The following is a 23,274-nucleotide window of genomic DNA, read 5'->3' as shown; positions in this document are numbered from 1 at the left end:
CCCCAGCCCCAGGCTTCTAGGCTTGTGGCAAATCATGACTCTGGGATGGATAGTGTGGATCTGTTCCTCAAGTTACTCATCTGCAGCTTGTTCTCCAGCCCCAGTTGTTAGAAATGAGGCTGAAATTTAGGGAAGAGAAGAATGGAGAAAATACATAGGTTGGTCAACCATCAAAGACATGTTTTGATTCCCCACCCACCCCACCCCCCCCCAAAAAAAAAGACAGAAAACAACTCCAGATGTGAGAAGGAATCTGTGGTTGTACTTGCAGTCCTGGGTATTGATGGGACTGAAATGAAAGCTCCTTCCAGGACTGGTGTTAAAGGACAAGGAAAATGCTCCCATTGAAGAAAAGCTCTCCCTCTCCCTCAATACTACCAGTCATGTTTAAACAAAAGGGAGAATCTCCATGTTTTCAGCAATGAAAAATTGATGGGGTGCTCCCATTTTCTTACCTCATTACCAATGGCCCCCAGAACAGAGCAGAGGGCGACGGAGTAGGGATAGGAGTTCTGTCTCCTCAGAGAATTGCCAAGTGGAGCCTTTCTTGGGCTACTTTCAGTAGAAATAGGGAATTTCAAAAAGACATTACAAAACAATAAGAAGGAAGGAAGGAAGGAAGGAAGGAAGGAAGGAAGGAAGGAAGGAAGGAAGGAAGGAAGGAAGGAAGGAAGGGAATGGAGGTAAAACAGGGAGGGTAGGATGGGAGGGAGGGAGGGAGGGAGGGAGGGAGGGAGGGAGGGAGGGAGGGAGGGAGGGAGGGAGAAAGAAAAAAGACTCATAGTGATTTGTCAACCCTGCACCAACATTGCAAAGGGCACACACTTTGTTGGCCCTAACTGAATCCAGCAACCCACAGACCATATTCCACTCCTTCTGCTCTCTGATAAAAGCCCTTGTCCTTCTTGGGCATCTCTTTCTCCATTTCCTATTCTTTTCTGGCCCTCCTTACCCTACATCCAGAATCATGGCATCACACTGGCCTTCTTAGAAAACAGTGGGGAAAACAGTTATCATCATGGAAAACAATAAGAGTCCATCCCTGGGTGAAAAGAAAACCTTCATACCTGTCCAGTTGCCCTCAGTGCATCCATTCATTTACCTCTTAATTTAGTAAATTTATAATGAACTCCTACTGTATGTTTGGCATTGTGTTAGGTACCAGGGATAGAGAAATGATGAGTGAGACGCAATCCCTACCTGGAAGTTGCCCAAAGTCTAAGTGGGTAGATGGACTTTTAAACAGACTTATAAAACAATGTGGAAGTATAATGACAGCAATATGTACATGGCATTGTGGGAACACCAAGGAGGCAGTGCCCCGACCTGTGTGGGGGTGCCTCTCAGAGGAGAGAGATATCTGGGCTAACTCTTAAAGAATCAGTAGACATTAAGCGTAGAAGTGTTATTTGCTTTACAAATATAATACATTTGAGGACGAGGAAACATAATACATTCTATACAAACTAGACAAAACTAAGGCCCAACAAAGAAAAACAAGCATATGTTGAATGCTCTGCTAAAATTAAGCTGCTTTTTCAAATTGTTTCTACCTTGATCAGAAGTGTTAAATGCAAATACTATATGTATTTGCTGAGTTTTCCTTTCTAACAATAAATATAAGAGTTGTGATGCTGAGGTACTTGCAAAATGCTAACACAATTGAGACTGGCTTATTTTAATCAAAGTTACAGCCTTCCTTTTTAGGAAGATAACCAGTAGCACTAGTGTTTATGTGACATAATATTCATCAATATTGAATATGCATCCCTGTATTAGAGAAAGATAACTTTTGTTTGCAATACAACCTAACCCACAATAAATTATGGTACCTTATAATGGAATTTTAATCTACAGTAAAAGAAATAAGAAAAAAAAAACCCAGAGAGTGTATCTGTAAGTGCATTGCTTTATTGGAAACTCCTATATAGTATTGACTTCATAGAAATTGATGGACCTTAACTGAAGACAGGTTGTCTATTTTTGGTCCAGACCTTCTTTACAGGTAAAATTTATTCTTTGTATTACCAGAACGAAACTTAAAAACTACGTAATGGAGGAGGGGGAAAAAAACGTAAAAACTGATGCTTGTAAAGTTACCACCTAGAAAAAATAAATATTGACTGGAAATAACATAGAGTATATAGAGTTTTAGGCAATTTTTTTAAATCTAAATTTAAAGATCAGAAGTGTTAGTACATCCCCCCTATTTCCTTCCCACAGCCCTTGCCTCCTCTGCTTATGATATCCCATGTGGGGTGTTCAGTCCTATCACTCACATTCTTGTTCATGTCCTGCGATGCAATTCTGATGGATGCTGAGAGTAACTAGCTCCCAGTGCTCTAAAAAGACTCCATATAAGAGGCCAGAAAACTATGGCCTGTAGACTAAATGGGCCCAGTACCTATTTTTGTGTAAACAGTGAACTAGTGAACTCGGAATAGTTTTTACAGATGAGTATTTATAACTGACTTAAAAATAGGGATCACTAATTTGTAACCCCAATTAAGCAAAATGTTATTCTCCCAAAAAAGAATTCCAGTCTTCTCATTGGTAGACCAGCATTTATTTATTTATTTTTATATATATATATATATATATATATATATATATATATATATATATATATATACACACAGACACATATATATGTACTCAAATATTATTTTTAATTTCATTGGCAGAAATGTGGAAATTTGTTTTTTCTCTTACTGTATACTAGGGTTGCCAAAACAACATATTCACATGACTTGTATTCATCTTTTGTTATTGATATATATTGAGTATTACAATTTTAATACAGTTTTTTCCTTTCTTAAAATGTGTATACATTTTTTTGGCACCCTCTGTATATGCCAACATAATATCTATATATTATTAACCCACAATATAGTGGTGCCTCTCAGTCCACAAAAACATTTGCCAACCTCTGCCGTAAAAGAAGAGTTGTAAGAAGCCCATTTGTTTTTTTAAGGCAAAAAAATTCTTCAACTTTTCTCCATAGGATTTATTTTCCAAAGCTGCTTCTTCCCTTTACCTTTCATCTTTGCATCATCATACTCCCTCCCCATGCCATGATGAGCACATTCGCTAACAGAATAAAAGAATGACTGTCTGAAAATTAGGGGACAATGGTTGGCTATTTTATTGTCCAGCAGGAATTGGACAGAAGGGAGAATACAAATAATATTTCTAATACAGCCTTTCTAATCAACAGCCTTCTCTTTAGCTTCCAGAAGTCCTAGTAACTTCCCACAAAAATAAATATCCTATCTACTATGTATAAGCATGTGTGCAAATGGCAACATTTCAGCCTTCATTTTAAACAAATAAGTGTTTTCTGCTAGAACCTTATTCCCTTGGTCAGCATTGACATGGTTAATGATCCAGATACCCTGTAATGTCAGCAGATCTGTTTTCAGAAATTACTTTGAAGTCAATGGGACGCAGCCTTAAGTTTATGAACAACAAAGGCAACAAGAGAAATAAATCAGAAACCTCAAATCCCTCCTGTTTAATAGTGGAATAAAAGTAAGGAGGTAAGGGGGTACTGTCCCCCACACCCACCGCTGACATCGCACCTTCTTTTAGTTCTTCTAGTCATAATCTGAATTTTCTTTCTATCACTTACATCAATTAAAATTGAGTTAAAATTTTGTTTAAAAGGAAAGAGAGGCAAAACGGTATATATTTGCACCTGAACTTTTAGAGTTTCTCAAAATATCTTTCCTCTAGTAAATGAAGCATTTTTAAAAAGTATCCTTCCTCCAGATATAATTTAAGGTGGGAACAAATGCTTTCGTTTTTCATTGATGTAAACTTCTTTCAGGATTTCTTGTGAACCGAAAACTGCAGATACTTGTTTCCCTAACAGTTTCTCTATCACTGCAAAATTAACCCACGTGAGTGCTATACATGTAGAAGGTCCTAGATAAATATTCTTCTATGAATGAACGAATAAGCTCCAGTAGATTTATTTTTTACCAGTCAGGTGACTAGTCTTGTGCTGCACAAGTAGCCTTTAGCTATTTTTTAGTAAATACATGCTTAATATGCCATTCATCTTTCTTCAAGCTAGTGATCCATCACATTCCTTCTTTTTGCCTCATCTTTAAATATTTGGATTTTTGGCTGCCTGCATCAGTTTTCTATCATTGCATAACACACTTAACAGCTTAAAACAACACACATTTATTTTCTCATAGCTTCTGTAGGTCAGAAATCCAACACAGCATGATTGAGTTCTCAGCTCAGGGTTTCACCAGGCTGAAATCAGATTGCTGGCTGGGTCTGTGGTTCTCATCTGGGGCTCAGGGTCCTCGTCCAAGAGAACTGGCTGTTGTCAGAATTCATTTCTTTGTGGTTGAAGCACTGATGTCCCCGTTCCTTGCTGCCAGTCAGGGGACTACTCTGTTTCTATAGGTCACCTGCTATTCTTGCTACGTGGCCCCCATAGGCTGTTAAGAGACAGATGTTCACTTCTTATTCCAGGTCAGCAAGAATGTGTTTCTCTGACTCCTCCTTGGTGACCAACCAGCCAGAGAAAAACTCTCTACTTTTAAAGGACTCATGATTAGGTCAGGCCCACCCAGATAATCTGCCTAGTTTAAGATCAACTGATTTGGGACCTTAATTACATCTGCAAAATCCCTTCACAGCAGTACTTGGATTAGTGTTAACTGAATAACTGAGAGAAGACTTGTAAACTCTGAGGGCCAGGAATCTCAGGTGGGGTTGGGAGGGGAGGGTGAGCATTTTAGGATTCTGCCTACCACATTGCCCAAGAACGTAAACTTTCCGATTTTCCAGATAATGGCATATAGAGCACTGGATGAAAAAACAAAGTTTAAAGTGAAAACTCAGTCAGGGAAATAGAGCCTCCAAAAGAGATGTGTTTAGAAGAGAAAGATAGAAGGACTCTCGCCAGTCAAGTCATCAGACCAAGAGCGGGAATGTGCAGTTAGGGAAATAAAGTGACAGATGACAAACCCTTGGAGCATAATTATCTTTGTTTGTGTTGCTCCAAATGTTTTTGATACACATTTTCATTCCTGATGTTGAATCATTCTAGATACTTATTTAGAATAAGGAAAAGTTAATTGCTAGAATACAATGTGCCCCAAAATTCCCGGTGCGGAAGTTGGTGGTGGCAGCCATACATAAACAAACCCGTTAAAGCTGTCTGTGTAATATGGCAATGAAACACCCGCTCTTCTCTGGGAACCCTGGACTTGTGGCAAAATCGTTTCTCCTTAATCAGAGCAAACTTCTGATAGAGAAAAGCTATAATTTTAAAGTCCTAATGTTTGTGATATGGGTTTAATTAAAGTTGCTCTTCCCTTTAATTGCTTCTATTTTTATCTTCAAGATTCAGGGTTTTGTTTTCTTGTTAGTACTTTTATTTTTAGACAATGCCAGAAGCTTTGTCTGATCAAACTGTTGCCACTGCCCAACCTGCGAACTAAGCTGACACCTCTAGTCTTGTTTCTAGGCATCTGGATGTAACATCCATCAGCTTCCGTCCCTTCCTCCTGCTTCTTCATTATGACAGGGAGCTATGCCAGCTAAGCACTTCTACTCTCACAATTTAGGAAAGGACATCATCTTTAAATGCCCCAGTCAGTTAGGAAAGAGTGATACGTACAAAGGAATGCCTTTCAAGCTTTCCCAACCCCAACGGACAGGTGCCAAGCAAGATTCAATGACCTTCCTTGAGTGGTCTGCCAAACTATGTTCCTGGGAGCCTGCCGAACCGCCTGGAGCCAGCCAGCAGAGCAATGAAGGGATATCCAGAGGGTGCTCTCCCACAGCCTGGCTCCCAGGTTCTCAGGGCTCTGGTGAACACTGAGGAAAAACAAGACAGTCGGGAGGGCAGGGATGGGAGAATGGCCGCTCCCACATAACCACACCTGTGATACTGCAGGAAAATCATTCCTAATGCCACCTTGATTTACTCCTCATTGAGGCTTTGTTGACATTTTGTTATTGTTAGTAGTTACTCATTTATGTGTCATTCCACAAATATGGACTGAGATTTACTGTGTGCCAAGCATTTTGCTAGACCATGGTGTGGGGAATGGAGTGTGGTAGTATTCCTTAGTGTATAAATGTAGAATCTAATGAATGTGTTCTAGTATAAAGCTCCTGATTTTGTCATTTCAAATGGTAGATATATGAACTTTGCTGTATGAACTTATATCTAGTCTTTCAATCATTGAATAAATGGTCATTTTGTGAGGAAAAAAATTACTTATAAGTATGATGTTTTAAAAAAATCAAGTATATCAGTAGCTTTGAAATCAATTAAGTCTGTAGCTATTTTTATTCATCCGTGATGTTGGGCTAGAACTTCCGCTTTACGTCCTTTTCAATCAGGAATTTAAAAGTTCTATTTGTTCCAGGTGAGGAGTGCATAACACTAGAGTATTATAACTGGCTTCCCTTAGATAAACATCAGATAAAATCACACAATTGAGAACTCAACTTCTAACTTTCAGAAATTAGCCCATTGCCAGATCACTGTCCTACAATGGCTGACAAGCCTTGTCATCAAAAGGCAAGCATGTGGACCACTGAGCCTGCTGCAAAGCTAATAATAATGGCATTGATCCTAAGTAGCTTAGTGTCTCAGAAAAATAATGAACTTCAGTGTAAAAATAAGTATGATGCATTTTAGTTTTTCGACATTCAACACTGCTGAAGAAGACAGCGATATTACCATATTTTTCTGTGTATAATGTTCTCCTGTGTATCATGCACACCCACATTTTTTGGCACCCAAACTTTCAGGCAAAATAATCTTTCATTTTAATTCAAATTTTTATTTGTTTATGTTTAGGTATGTGTTTTTTGTATTATAAAGGAATTTTAGCATTTATTTTTTTTAAATATTATGGTACAAGAAATTTCATGTAATGTAATTACAAAACACAAGAACAGATAAAAGGTACAAGAAATTTTGTGTACTGGTAACAAATTTTCGATATTTACGCATCATAGAAGGCCAAGAACTCTTCATCGTTGCAAATTTGTTGCGAGTTCAACAAAACTGATGATCATATTCCAGGGTATTATTTGGCATACAGATATCGTTATTGATTTCTAGAATTACACTTTTAACTCATAAGCATAAATAAAAGAATTAAAAACATTTATATAGATATGGAATTAGTACTACCCATATATAATGCACATCCTTATTTTTCCCTCACAAATTTGGGCAAAAATGTGCACATTATACATGGCAAAATACGGTATATCATGAAGAAGACTACATTGAGAAAAAATTTATATGACCAAACAGAATCTACTCTGAACAGGGTCATAATTATCATTTTTTTCTCATTTATTATTCTAGAAGTGTTCAATCAGTGATAGGGATTGAATAAAGACAGGGACTTTATTAGAATCAGTGCTTTAGCCTGTGTTTCCTCAAAAAGCCAACTCCACGACAAGGCTTGTGTGGAAGCAGCTCATTTGAACACTGAACCTAGAGCAGAACTGGGGCAAGAAAGGAAAGTCAAAGACAATGCAGGAACTTCTAAGGAACCTTGTGAAAAGCACCTCAGAACTGTCCGCCCAGGGGACAAAAGGAGGAGTACTAATCCAGTCGCTCTGCTCTGTGTTGGTCAAATGTGACCTCCAAGAGTTCACACCCTGCACTTCTGGGTTGCACATGTGTGAGTTAGGTAGTATCCGTGCCGAGGCATCAGAGGTACGCAGCAGCAGCCTGAGGTCAAGTGCTGTTTGGTTGCAGCTACACAGATGGTCATGATGGTCATTTCTGCAGAGGCTGGAGAAAAAGATGGAGCCAAGATTTTTAAAACGTACAAAGAGGGGTCTGAAACATTACCTACTGTGTGCTTTGGCTTTCTGCATGGGAAGTTTCCTCATCAATATCTTCTACTGACTTTTAAATATCTTTTTTTTTTCTACAAATATACACTTCCCATATTCTTGGCCTCACTAAAGATAATTGTAGATAATATGTACCGCAGATTAGCCATCTCAAGATCTTTTCATCCTAAATGCTAGCCCAACTCCCAAGCAACTTTCCATGCACTAGGAAACTGGCCCATAGCTATTTTCTGAGTGGATTCGTGAATTGCATTTTCTGTTTTCTTTCCCATTATTTACTTTCATTGCATAAAGATAATTAATTATGTAGTTCAAAAAACAGGGTGAATGCAGAAAAAAGTAACACTTCCAAGCTGATTGCTGCTTACCCTCTCTTCAATGTCACTACATACTTTGTCTGTTAGTGTTCATGTTAGCCAGATGGGCACAGGAGGCAAGGTCACCAAGATCAATGGCTACAGGAAAAGTGTTATGGAAGACAGTCCTCCTGGTTGCTAGTCCTGTGGATGCTCTTTCTCTTGAAATGTAGCCTCTGGCATCTAAGATTCTGGCCACCTGCTCAAGTCATGGTATGCAAGGAATAATAAAGGCACTATAGGAAATCATGCTCAATATGTCCCATTGAGCTGTCTTAGAATACTGAGGCAAAGAGAAAGCTTCTAAGGATTATGTATAGTGTCTGGCAAACAGCAGGAATTCTACTCCATTGCATTCCCCAAGCATTATTGAGCACCCAGTTTGAATAAGATATTATGTCAGTAAATATGAGGAATACAAAGATGAACAAAACATAGCCTGTTTCTTCAAGTTTCTCATAATTTAGTGCTGTGGTTCTTCAGCTTCTCTCCCCATGTATCTTTGGGAGAATCTGATGAAAACCATTGAGCCTTTCCCCTGAAAACACAAAATTAAAGCTCATTATTTCAGAGACCCTCCTTTCCCCTGAAGTCCAATCAAAGGTTTATCTGAAAAACGGAGGGGGGCAACTTATTGATTAATAACTGTGGAAATGCAGAGTGTTGTAATTGCTCTAATAGATATGTGACTATATCTGGGATCAACAAAAGGGAGAAAGCAATTCCACCTGAGTGTATCAGTATGGGCTTCCTTGGGGGCATGCATATGTGCAATGCCTGGAGAGACAGTGGACTGAAGGGTACACCTGATGAAGGGAGAAGGCTTAGTAAAGGCACATACAAGACAGCCAAGGGAATGTTGTGGAATTGTAAAAAGTCCAGTGTGGCCGGAGCATAGGACTCGTGAGAAGCTCGAGAGTGGTGGGAGATGAAGCTAAAGATTAGGAGACTCGAGTCCAATCGTTGGTTTTCATGCTTAGAAGCTTGGGTTTACTCAATAGGCACTGGAGAATGGTATGACCAGAGCTGGGCCTTACAATATTTCTTAGGATAGATAGAAAAGGGCAGAAACTGGAGATGAGTGATGAGGCTAGCTGTAAAAATCTAAGTAGCAGGAATTAAAAGCCCAAACCTAGGGGGTAGATATAGGGGTGTCCAAACTTTTTTCAACGTTTTTCACCAAGGGCCATATGCGGTAAAATACACAAACAGCCGGGCCACTCACTCGAGGTGAAGTGCATATTGCCTCACCTGTTTTATTTAAGTAAACTAAACATATTTTTGGAATTTGCTGCGGGCCAATAAAAAATGGATCGCAGGCCGCAGTTGGCCCGCGGGCCTCAGTTTGGACACCCCTGGGGTAGAATGTAGGGAATGAGCACATTGAAGGAACCTATACAGACTTACCCAGTGAAGTCTAAAATTACTCCCCAGAGGGGACATAAGATATTAGATCTCTTTTCTTCTAAAGTTATTACATATATTCTGAACAAAGTTTTAAACACTGGCAGTGAGAAATTATTGTTCAGATCATTCTTTTCATTTACCTTCTCTTACTATTTTTACAATCCTTGGTACAATACTTTAGAAATAATAAGTTTAATCAATGCTAGTTCAGTTGAATTTTGTTAAATTTAATTTACAGTATGACAGCTGTTGAGCCAACAATTATTATACCTCATTTTGAATAACGATGCTGGTCTATAGATACAATTAAACAACACTGAATACTTTTTCCTAGTAGACAATGGATGTACTTCCAGGGCCTTTGAGGACTGGCATGATAATTCAATTTGATTTTACACCAAAAATATGTTATAGACCTTTTCCTGAATCTCTATTACAGCATCTAAATTAGCCAGGAAATTCCAGTGAAACTAAAATGTTATCTTTGTAGGATACAATGCTTCTCTCTTAGTATCCTTAGCAGAGAGAACTACCTTGGTGATGAAGGCATACTTTGGGAGCAAGGAAGATGTGGAGTTTGGAAGCATAAGATAATTTGGTGAGCTACTCAGCTGTTGTTTAGATTCATGTTTTAGAAAGATATGGCTCACTATTGGAAATCAAATCTGAAAATTGGGCTTTTATTAATTTTTCTTTCCAAACTCAGTGTTTGGTTAATGTGAGTGATAGCTAGCTAATATCTTCAATATAATCACATCAAAATACATTTGTTGACTCTGGCAAAACATACCACTTAACTGAGTTTTTCCACTCCAACAGCTTTTTAAACACTATTTTGTCATGACCGAAGGCCTGAATATGTGGGGGGGGAAACAAACAACACTTTATTTGAGAACATCTTAACAACAGGCTAATTTGTACATGGATTTATTGACTACAATGTTCCTAAGATTCTCATGATGCCTTTTACATAAATTACTCTGAATCAAATGCATATCAATTTCCGGTTCTTCCTGTGTCTTGTCTAACTCTATCCTGAAGTCATACTCTGTAGCAGGGTTCTCAAACTTCATTGTCTTTCAAAATCACCTAAGAAGGTGCTTAAACTTAGGGAGTGGTTCTCAAACTTTATTGTCTTTCAAAATCACCTAAGGAGGTGCTTAAACTTAGGGATACCCTAGCCACACCCCAGACCTATGGAATCAGAGACCACAGTTTGAGACCCACTCACTGCTCTATACATCACCTCTGGTTTTCACCACTGGACTTGTTGGCTCTAGATGGGGATGGGAATTAGCTGACATGATTTGAAAAATGAAACTAAATATAATTTTATAAATAACAAATTCTCAATCTTTCTATTTGCCTGCTGAAGAATTAGAGAAGTGTGAAATAACGGGCAATAGAAAAGTTTACTTAGTTACAGACCCTGTTTTCCAGTAAGCCCCCGCACAAACTCCTCTGGCCCAGTTAGGTCAATACAAGATCAGATTGCACCATTTTTATTCATTACTCTGCGCCACTGATCGCTGGATTATCTTCTTCCTGGAATATCTCCCCTCCTCCTCAACATGTATTCATATCCTGCTCTGATTCAGGAACCAACTTGAGCCCTACCTCCTCCTCCTCCTCCAAACCTTTCCAAAGTTTCTAGCCCACAATAGCATCCCTGTATTTTAAGCTGCAGTAGCTTTTTTCTTTTTTAATCTGCACTATGAATGTGGGCTTTTAATAATGTAGTGTCTTGTCCTGCTCTTCAGTTATGCCATCTGAGTGTGTCTCTACTCCTGAGGATTACAACCTCTTTTGTGGCCAGGCTCTTATATTTTGTTAACTCGCCTGTAACACCAAGAATAATGTATTGTGGAATCTTCAAAATTACTGGTTGGATTTCATTTCTTTTGAAAATATTTTCAAATCTCATTTCGTACTTCCATTCTTAATTTTGTACGTAGAAGCATATGGCCGTCTTTGTCCATATGTTAATGTCTATATGTGCAATAGATGTGTGATAAGTAATGAACATTGAAATATTCTTTTTTTCTCATTAGCTGAGGCTCTCTGAATTTCAAGATAAGCATTTGATCTGAAGGTCAACTAAAGTAATTATCACCATGAAACAGTTTCTTGTGCATTTATAATATGTAACATCCATTAAGAGGAAAACAAACCTGAAATTATAGAAAAAAAAAAAACTTGTCTCTTTATAACTGACAAAGTGAAACAAAGGATTGAAAGAATCTGAGCGGGAAAAGTTTTATAATTCTATCTGAGTATGACAATAAATTTTAATTCCTGTTTTCTCTCCAAAATAAGAATAATACCTAAAATGTATATAGTACTTTACAGTTTATAGTACTTACAGTTTACTAAATGTTTGCCATGTAAATTTTTACTATTCCTCAGAACACCTATAAGATATAAAAGGTGAATATTATTATTCCCAGATTATAAATGAAGAAACACCTGAATCTAAGTTTACTATCTCTAAGCCAATTTTTTTCTCTATGAGGAAAATAGATTATTATTGTTGCACCCTCAATGCACTTGTTTACTAAATATCTCTATTTCCCACCACCTGTAAGTTCTGCATGATCAGAGACCTGCCTATCTCATTCATGCTAATTCTAGAACCTAGTGCTGCCACATAATAAGGGCTGAATAAATGTTTATTGTATGAATGAAGTTTTTAGTCTCTGGAGTGAAGGCTAAGAAAAAAGGCTAGTTAGTGGCTCAGGGTAATGAGTTTGAAGAGAAATGCCTATATACCTACATGTGCAATAGATGTGTGATAAGTAATGATACATTGAAATATGCTGGGAATATCGCATTGAAGGTCAGGATACTTAGGCCTAGGGAAGCGAGAAAAGGATGAGTTTTCAAGAGAGAAAACCTATTTCCTTTGCTATGGGATTTGATGAGTAAGTCAACAACAGCAGGACTCTTTCTGCATTTACCTGCATGTCTCAGAAATGGGAAAACAAGTCATAACAAAGATTCAGACACCAGTCACCATCATTTTAAGCATGGGTGGCAAGGGTGGGTGGGGCTTAAGAGGGCATGTGCATGGACACACACATACCACACATACCCGCCCCCCCCACACACACAGTGTACACACTAGAGGACATATATATTCCTGATGGCATATATATAGTTCCTGTGGCATATCAACAGATTATCTTCAATTCCCAGCCTAACAGCCATTTCCTTTTCTCAGAATCGAGAAAGTACATCATCATAATGCAATGTGTGACCTTCTTATAGATGTAAATCTTGAACCCCTCTAAAACAAAGTGTATACACATAATTATAAAAAATCATTCTTAAATTGCATAAATTAATTGGTAATTACCAGCTTCTTGCAACACACCTCACAACCTAATAAAACATAGCAGGCTGTCTTGATGCGAAAGGACTGAAAATTACTAACTTTGAGCAGTGCTTCTCATATTAGTGCTTCTCATATTAAAGTAAATAGAAACTGGGGATGTTGTTAAAATGCAGATTCTGATTCGCTAGGTCTGGGAGTGAGGGAGCATGAGAGTCTGCAATTCTAACAAGCCTGGTGCCTTGCAACTCCAAGCATGGTATAGACCAGCTGCAGCTGCATCACCAGGGAGCCATTTTCCCACCTTGTAGGTGATTCCAATGTGCTACCAAGGTTGAGAACCACTCCTCTGAAATGACTGAAGTGAAATCACTGTAAGATGATTGTTTATGTACCTTCCCTAGCTGCAAGCCCTCTGAGAACCTTCTAAAGGTTTATAAATGAGTGGTTGTCAGAATCACCTGGAGAGCTTTGTCAAAACCCTTTCCCACCCTCCTAAATTTTGGCAGCAGTAAATTGTAGCATCTGGGCTTGGGAATTTTGAGGAAATCTCCAAGTGCTTTAGAAAAAGGACATCATGCTTAGATTCTCTGACCTGGACCCAGTCTCTGTGATGTGGTCCAGAGAAGGCTGGCCCTGGACTAAATCATGAGATAGACTACATCCTGAAGTTGTCTTTTGGTATTTCTGTACTTTCTATACCTTCCCTTCCATATTTTATCCTATTTATACAATTCTACTACTTATAATACGTTTAAGACATCAGTCATTTGTGTTGGTTATAAATGAGGTTGGCATTTTTGCACTTTTCCCAGGGCTACTTGGATTTAAGTCATCTCTAACTATGAACTAAGAATCCATCACCTATTAAAATAGTGTAAGACATCAGCAAACAGAGAAGAAACATTGCTTGACATCTCCAAATTCTTCTCTACCCATGTGGAAATACTACCCCACCCCCCACTCCATCCCCAACCAAGCCCTTTCAACCTGAGATTTGTTGGATTTAAGGCAAACTATTGAAGCTTTGTCAATCCACTTATTTATGAAGACAAACTACTGGGAGGTATTAATAATTGCTATCTGAAATTAACAGTAATATTATTTTTAAGATTCTATGAAGTACTAAATTATACTTTTAAGAATGCATTTTGTTTATTCTTGATATAGTTAACTAAATAATTTCACTATGCAAACTGTTGCTTTTTCTAGTGTATTAGTATAAAATGTATGCAGTTATATAGATGAGGAAACCACTTCCTGTCGCCTGTACCTAATATGGTAGCAGGCGCTCTATAGACAGTTACAGCTTGAGAACTATTTAGTAAAATGTGCACAGTGCCATCTAGTGGTACATCGTCATTATTACAAACCTAATAGTCCTCATTTTCTAAAATGATTTGATAGCTCAACAGTTAGCAACATATTTATACAACTGTCAGACTTCTAAAACAGACCGCTTAATAAGTTCCCAATGACTTAACAAGTTCCCAATTAGCACTAACTAGCACATTTACTAGTGTTCCTATTTAAGCAAAAGAATTGTGATACTTACCTTCCTCAATTAGTAGGTATCGAATGCTTATTATGCACTAAACATTATGTGAAATGCTTTGCATGGATTACCTCATTTGATCCCCAAAATAACCCTGTAATGGAGGAACTATTATTGTCCCCATTTTGTAAATGAGGAAATGGAAACTTGCGGAAGTTAAATGACTTAGCCAAGGTCATAACTGGTAGGGGAAGCCAGTCCCACAACCCAACTGACTGCCTGGGCATCTCCACTATTCTGCACTGTGATCCGCACCTCCCAAAGTAATTACCAATGAAATGAAGTTTCCAAGAAGCCTTTATGAAAGAGGGCCTTCCTCACCAGGTCTCTAATTATCAAGTAGAGTAAAATCAATTCAGATTCCACTAATTGGGAATTTATGACAGCTAAACTGCATAAGCTAAACTGCTTTTGTGGCTGGGATGTGGTTTGTGCTTTTTTTATAGCAGTCACATAGTATATGCTCAAAATTATATGTTGATTCATTTACTGAATATGGAGGACAGGACTAACACCTAGGTTTGGATTCATAGATCTTGTAAATTAATAATAGCATAACATGGCAGTACATCAGAGGGTGTTTAATTATTTTTACACTAATAGCTATCATTTATTGGGCACCTATTATCTGCCAAGCCCCATGGTCAGCACTTGTATATACATTTTCTCTTTTATCCTTACTATTACCTCTCTCTGGATGGGATTCGTTTCCTCCTCTCTAAAAAGCAATCCTAAAATGTATTAGGTGAAACAGCTTCACAGTTATTAGTGGAGCCAGGAGTGAAACTCAATCTTTGTGATTGCAAAATCTGTGTTCTTTCCATTTTGCCACTCCTGGAAAATAAGTAGGTGTAATATGCATGATTACGGTGTTTCTGTGTACTGCCACCCCCTATGCAAAAATGCTTCCGCCTCTTACTTGGATGAGAGCAATCAGCTGCAGGTACTTCCACCTGCATGCCTGTCCGTCTCCATTCCTTTCTTCCCTTACCATCAAAAATTATATTTTTAAGCTGCATTTCTGATCATGTCACTCTCCTCTTTAAAACCGATGTCTTCACACTCGCAGCACAAAGATCAAAACCCTTATCATGGCTTCAGTGCTCCTCCAGCCTTATCTTATGCTTCTGGCCCCTTCACGACCATAACATAATCCAGTTTTGTACCTAGCGCCCTGTATGTCACAGTAAGTCATAATTCGGATTATCTGTGTGTGTGACTGTGAGTCATGTCTGTATCCCCCTCAGGCTGTTAGCTCCCTGAGGCAGGGGCCACAGCTGCATTGTTTGCCATTGAGGGCCCAGGCCCTACCTACCACAGTGCTTGCACATAATTATGAAAACTAGTTTTGTTTAAGTCGTTTATAATTACCTATTCTCACAGCCAGAATTAGTATTTTATTTTTCCTTATACTGAGACCTTAAATGTGTGGAAACACAAATATGGAACATAGTTAGTTTTAGTAACTTTCATCTAATTTCTAGCTATTTTATTTATCTATATTGTTATTTCCTATGTTACATGTCCTATTCCAAGCATTTTACAGGCATCACCACCCCCACACCCGATTTAATGTTTTTTAATTATTTCTGTTTTTCAGTTACAGTTGACATTAAATATTATTTTATATTAGTTTCGGGTGTATAGCATAGGGATTAGACATTTATATAATTCATGCAGTGATCCCCTCCAATCAGTCTAGTACCCACCTGGCATCATACATAGGTATTACAATATTAACTATATTTTCTATGCTGCACTTTACATCACTGTGACTATTCTGTAACTACCAATTTATATGTCTTAATCCCTTAACCTTTTTCGCCCAGCTCCTCAACCCCCCTCCCCTCTGTATCTATGACTGTATCTGTTTTGTTTGTTCATTTATTTTGTTCTTTAGATTTCTACATATAAGTGAGATCATATGGCATTTGTCTTTCTCAGTCTGACTTATTTCATTTAGCATAATCCCCTCTAGGTCGATCCATGTTGTCACAACCCCCAATTAATTTTCATAGTAATCATCTAAGGATAGATGCTATTATCAGCCCACTTTTCTAAGAGAAGTCAAGTAACATGACAGATGATACACCTAGGACTCAAACCAAGGCTTTTATGATTCTTCATGAAAGTGCCTTATTGTCTCTTTACGATCAAATGCATTTTTAGAAGACCCTGTTTCATTGTTGAGTCATTTTCTTGTCATGTGCTTACTTAGTCATATATTCATTAAGCTCCTATGATATGTGAGTCTGGTGATATGAACAGTTTTCATGACAGAATCTCTTCCTGTAGCATACACGATGCAAAGGGGGAAACAGACAACTAGCTGGTCTGCACAGAGTCCACTGAACCAATGGGGAAGAAGAGGGTGGTATGTTCTAAGGTGGTATGTAGAAAGGACACAAGACCTAGAGGTGGAAGATCCAGAAAGACATCCTTGAAGAAGTGGTGTTGACACTAACGTATGACAGATGAGGTGTAGATGAGAAGCTAGATGAGTACCAGACTAATTGGGGGATCACTTCATAAATTATATAAATGTATGCTATACACCTGACACTAATATAAAATATTACTGAATGTCAACTCTAACTGAAAAACAAAATAAGAAAATTTTTTTGAAAGTGGGGCCAGATCAAAAAGGATTTTGCAAGCAATGTTGAAAGTTGGATTTCAACTTAATGGGAAGTTATTAAAGGACTTTACACATCGTACCAGTGACATGTCAGATTTACAGTTCAGAAATATCACTCTGGCTACAGTGTTTAGAAAGAACTGGGGTAGAGAAAGAATGAAGATGAAAGAACTGACTTAGTTAATCAGTAAGAGATAATGGTGATAGCACTGGGTGATGGAATTGGGTGATAGGAATAATGGTCCATGGAAATGAAGGAATTAAAGTGATATTTAGGAGATAGAATCCATAGGACTCAATCATTGATAGCATGTAAGATGAGAGGACCCATGGATAAAATCCAGATTCTAGCCGGGCCATAGGGAGGGGTGATGGGGCTGGGGCCATTCATCAGGGAAGGGAACCCCAGACAAAGGGAACCCCAAGAGACAGAGGAGATGAGTGTAGGCCAGGCAAACAGGTTGCCATGCCTAAGGAACCCCTCCACCCCACCCCCACTCATGAGCATGTTGGTCACTTCTTTGAGCCTATATGATTCCACCCCTGAGAATCCTGAGAGCCTCCCTGTGCCCTACAAAGGCTCACCAGACTAGCCCTAGCCACCCAGATTCCCTCCCTCTGCCAGCAGCCATTTCTCTTTCTTGGCTTGTAGCCATTTCTCTGCTATGCTCAAGATCACAGTTCATGTGCCTCTTCTCTGATGCCTGTTTTACATGATCCATAGCCAGGAACCAGATGAGAACGGGTCAGTAGCCTACTTCCCATTGTGACCTGGCCACAGATACCAATCAGGACGATAGGCTGGATCTTATCATCACTGTTCTTTTTGCATCCTGCACCCAGACAAAGCTCCAAGGATTAGATCCAGAGGAGCTACAGATCAAATACATAGGGAACAGTTATAGGAATCCCAGCTAGTTCCCTCACAAAATTAAGTAAATATTATAAATTCAACTTATAGATGCCATCGCTTTGGGAGGGCCTTGGTTGCTAAATTGAAAACTTGGATAAATAATATTAAAAATACAAATGATATCATTGTTGTGTGATATACAGAGAAGGTTACAAATTTGGAATCCCATAAATCTGAATTTATCCAAACTTAAGTAACTCAGTTGGGAAAAATGATTTGTAGTCTCTGCTCCAAACCAGAAATATGCCAAAAAATTTTTGTTGACATGACTCATATTTTTCCTTTGTTCATGTATTGTGTCTGTGTCCCAAGCATACTGCTTGTGACTTCATGCATTTCACATGTAAGGAACATCATCCCCACTTCATAGATGAGGAAAGTGAGGCTCTAAATCTTCGAGGCTAAGAGGGTATGCACTTGTAGTAGAAGAGCCAGATTTGGACCAAGATCCTTGGACTCCGAGTCCAGGAGTTCAATAGGTATTAAGTTTTGTTCTTTAAACATAGTGTCAGAAATGAGGAAAGATGTTGAAGACTAAGAGTAGGGAGCTGGTGGTGGAAAAGCATATGCAGTGGGCACATTTCTCAGGAACTGAAACATACATATATAGTTCATTGAGAAAGACAACATACTTATTTTCAAACGCAAAAGGATAATGAACAGTGAACCCTGAACTTGGTGAAGTTGTAGAGAAACTGGAACTGTCATACACTGTTGATGGGAATGTAATCAACACTTTCCAACTACTTTGGAAAACACTTTGGAAGTTTCTCAAAAATTAAATGTACACCTACCATACAACATAGCCACTTCCTTTCTAAGTATTTATCAAGAGAAATGGAATCATATGTCTATACAAAGATTTGTTCTTGATATTCATAGCAACTTTATTCATAATCACCAAAAAAAAAAGAACAGAACAACCCAAATGTCCATCAACAGACAACCAAATTGACAGCCAAATTGTGATACATCCATGTAATAGAATACTATCCAACAACAAAAAGCAGCAAACTATTGATACATGCAACAACATGGATGACTCTTAAAATAGTTACACTAAGTAAAGTATCCAGACCAAAAAAAAAAAATACATCCTGAATAATTCCAGCTAATAGAATTCTAGAAAATCATGACAGAAAGCAGACCTGTGGTTGCCTGGGACAGGGAGTGGGATGGATTACAAAGGAGCACAAGGAAACTTTCGAGGGTGATGGACGTGTTCATTATCTTGATCGTGGGGATGGTTTCTAGGATGTCATAAGACCTCAGGGCAAACAGAAATAGAAATGGATTTCTTCACTATACTAGTGAAAGTGACAATGACTTAAATTAAATGAGCTAGTCAGTAATGTAGCCAAGAAACTGTTTGTTCTTGACCAGCATAGTTAATTGATCTGTGCTTGAATTCTGCGGCTGCATTGTAGCAATAACTTTTCCTCCCTACCCCTGACCTCCCTTTTTTCTTATTTCAAAACTTACACTACTAAAAATATATAAATGAAAATATTTTAAACTTTCCAATGCAGTTTTGATATCCTTTCACAGACTAGAATTGAAGAATTTAGGTGTTTTTCTCTCCTTTTTTTAAGCGTTACCTGTACAATGGGAAAATGCTTTCAGCCAGACAGACTTGTTAACTATCAACACAAGTAGTATGTACTTCAAAGTTGCTGAGCACCTAGATCTTAAGTGTTCTCACCACAAAAAGGAAATGATAACTATGGGACACAATGGTGTTTACTGACACTACAGCGGTAATCATATTGCAATATATAAATGTACCAAATCAACACATTACACAATGTTATATGACAATTATGTCAATTTTTTTAATGAAGCCAGATCGAGTGAGGCTTAAATGCCTTTTGTTATTGACCGGACTTGGATCTTTGTGTTTTATCAGTTAACTTCCTTAATCCTGTTTCCTCACATGTAATGTGGGGATTATAGCTGTATTTCAAAGGTCATTATGAAGATTAGAAATAACTAGCTACTGTGGTGTTCAGTAAATCATCTGCTTGCTATTATACATTGTACACCAACTTTTTGACGCCATGAATTACATACATACACTCATGTCAACCCTTACAATAAGCACATATCAATGCCTGAGGGGCCTTGACCAAACAGGACAGGTGGTACATGTAAAATAAGGACTTTACCTTTCCATGCACTTTGGGCTCACGTGTTCACTCTGCTTTAATCGTATGTAGTGCACCTGGTGGACATTTGGAACGTCATAGAAGCATTGCGAGAAAATGCTCTGAACAACCTGGACCCAAATATAGAACTCAACGTGGCCCGCTTGGAGGCTGTGCTCTCCACAATTTTTTACCAGCTCAACAAACGGATGCCAACCACTCACCAAATCCACGTGGAGCAGTCCATCAGTCTCCTGCTTAACTTCCTGCTAGCAGCCTTTGATCCGTAAGTGCCTTCTGAATATCTCTTACTTTCTACAGGTTCCATCCACCCATCCTCTTGTTCTTCTTGGTCTTTATTCCGAATAATTTTCTGGAGTAACCTACTGCCTCTTTTTTCTTGGTTAGATATTTATCTGAATAAAGTTTCTATGTGTTCAACATAAATTTTAAATGCTACGGAAAAGACTAGAGAGTAAAGTAATGCCGTAGGAAGTTGAGTACAGTTGTATTTTATGTACTGACCTTTATTTAACTCATCCCACACTTTCAAGAAGCTATGGATTCTTGAAAGTGTTGGGTGATGGCATGCCTGTGAAGCGATTTAATGAAGCATGAAGTGGGAGGATGTTTTTAACTCTCTTCTTTGCAAATTGCCTAAAAGACTGTTTCTGAGGTGTCATAACAAGACCCTAGAGCAAACAATGAGAGATTGAAAAGTGTTTCTTGACCAGCCTGGTGAAAGTAGCCGTGACTTGCATTAAACGGACTGGTCAACAATCTTCCACATAAAACAATATGATGCCATCCACATACCACAATGGAAACTCAGCCTCATTATCTTATAATTTCCCTTCAAAGAATCAGAGAATTTCAGAACTGCCTGAGATCTTAAAGACTATTTTTCCACATCTTTCATTTTATGGATGAAGGAACTGAAGCACAAAGAGGTTGTCACTTGTCCAGTGCCTCTCAGCATGTTAGTGGCAGAGTAGGGACTTGGGCATTCAGCTAAGGTTTCTTTTCCAAAGCATATGTGGCGGCCTTGTGAAATGTAAAAACCCCTGAATTACATTATCAGCCTAAAATTTCGAAGGGGCTTTTATGGATAGCCCCTGGTCTAGATATCGTATCAACACCTCTAACTTCACTACTGGTTTTGAATATTAAAAAGGGAAATTACTAAGCTGACCTTTCAGCAATCACATTTTAAGACTCTCAGAAGATTTTCCTCAGTCTCATTGTCTAGCCAATGCTTAGGAATATTGAAGCCCGGCGCTGGAGATGTGCCAGCCAGGCTAATGTTATTATGCCACTCACTCACAAGTCACCAGCTGTCACTTTGCAACCTAGAGTGGTAACAGAATTATTCGTGCTCAGTTTAACCAGAATACGTTATTGTCTCCGTGAAGTTTATATTTTGAGAAAGTCGTGAGTTGAAAGAAACAATTTTAAAACAAGCAGTCCCGCATGATAGATTCCATGCTTCAGCTGTGCAGACTTCAGAACTGATGTACTGCTTTGGGCTCATCACTATGGTAACTGAGCAGGGTAGGTAGAGAGGCTGTGGTTCCACATGACAGGTAGCAGAATGGAACCAGGCCATGGAATTTCTGTAACAGCATTTCTGTCCTGTCCCCTTAACAAGAGCAGGGCAGCTTGCAGACTTGCCACTCAAGTCTTCAGGGAACTTATTTGTTATAAGTGTAACAATGGAAAAATGGAAAAAGAGAAATGTGATTTCCTGCGAAATCTTGGAGTATTGCTAGAGGATTCATAAGGAATCAAAGCTAAAAAAATAATGTAGACCTACTCGATAAATGCAGAAACAGGACCAGATTAACAATAAGGAGGGGGGGAGGACTGTAAAATAAGGGGACTTAAACTAATACGGTTAGATTTTTCACTTTTGTTTAGAAATATTGGAAAGATCATTTCAAAAAAATAGAGCTGTAAATGTCCTCTGAATAATGACGATGATATAGCTGAATTATTTAAAGACTGATGAATGCTAAGCTTAAAGAACCTACCAAGGTAAGGAGCAGTTCACACAGGTGCTCAGAAGAAATGTTTGCTTGGTTCCTACTCTTCATACAGATAGGAAGGCCACTAATGTACGAGATTTGACAATTAAGTACTCGAACTTATCCTAGCAAAAGTGCTACATACCTGATTGCTGAATATCACTACGGTCACCTTTGAAGTACTGCCCTTGGGAAGCTATGTACCGATGCCAGCACCTAGTCTACCCGTCAAAGCAATTTTGGAACTCTTTGTCTGGAATGGCCATCAGAGCTGTCGTCATATTACCCTTGATGTCCTGAATGTCATCAAGATGTCTTCCTTTCAGTATTTCCTTTATCTTCAGGTAAAGAAAGAAGTCATTGGGGGCCAGATCAGGTAGTAGGGTGGGTGTTCCAATACAGTTATTTGTTTACTGGCTAAAAACTCCCTCACAGATACTGCTGTGTGAGCTGGTGTGTTGTCGAGATGCAAGAGCCATGAATTGTTGGCGAAAAGTTCAGGTTGTGTAACTTTTTCACACAGCCTTTTCATCACTTCCAAATAGTAAACTTGGTTAACTGTTTGTCTAGTTGGTACATATTCATGATGAATAATCTTTCTGATATCAAAAAAGTTAGCAACATCATTGCAACAAAGTTCAAGAACTTAATTGTCAGACCTTCAGTAATCTCATTGTAGTAGATTTGTAAACACATCCACATAGAGAAATCCCATTGTGGAGATGTATAGACACATCCATATAGACACTCAGTCTGCAGATACTTCTGCCTTCTGTCCTTTGACATAGCAAATCAGTATAGGTAGTTCCTTCAGATACCCAAATTTTCCATCTGATGCCTTTTTAAGTTTTACACAATGGGAGTTGTAAGCCATCAGGAAGTACTGATATCTGAAAATATAACTTTCAAGTAAATATGAGAAGAGAAACAAGAATGCAATGAATGTTCAATTCTACTTCTTATGATAATAAAGTCCTGTTTATCTAAATGAGATCCAGTAAGGAAATCTGAGGTCACTTCCTACCACTTATCCCATGACACAATGACAG

The 23,274-nt window shown here is 38.4% G+C and overlaps 1 protein-coding gene across 41 annotated transcripts in view; it reads left to right on the top strand.

Annotated features, from left to right (window-relative positions):
• Positions 1 to 23,274, top strand: part of DTNA (dystrobrevin alpha) — a 355,310-nt gene that overhangs the window by 240,292 nt on the left and 91,744 nt on the right. For all 41 annotated transcript variants that reach the window (XM_074340141.1, XM_074340145.1, XM_074340148.1 and 38 more), the window contains one exon: positions 20,274 to 20,487. In XM_074340141.1, coding sequence (XP_074196242.1) covers positions 20,274 to 20,487 — 214 coding nt within the window. The remainder of the gene's footprint in view (positions 1 to 20,273; positions 20,488 to 23,274) is intronic.

This window comes from Rhinolophus sinicus, linkage group LG09 (genome assembly GCF_036562045.2).
Source record: "Rhinolophus sinicus isolate RSC01 linkage group LG09, ASM3656204v1, whole genome shotgun sequence".
NCBI classification, from domain to species: Eukaryota; Metazoa; Chordata; class Mammalia; order Chiroptera; family Rhinolophidae; genus Rhinolophus; species Rhinolophus sinicus.
This window is presented reverse-complemented; position numbering and strand designations above follow the sequence as displayed.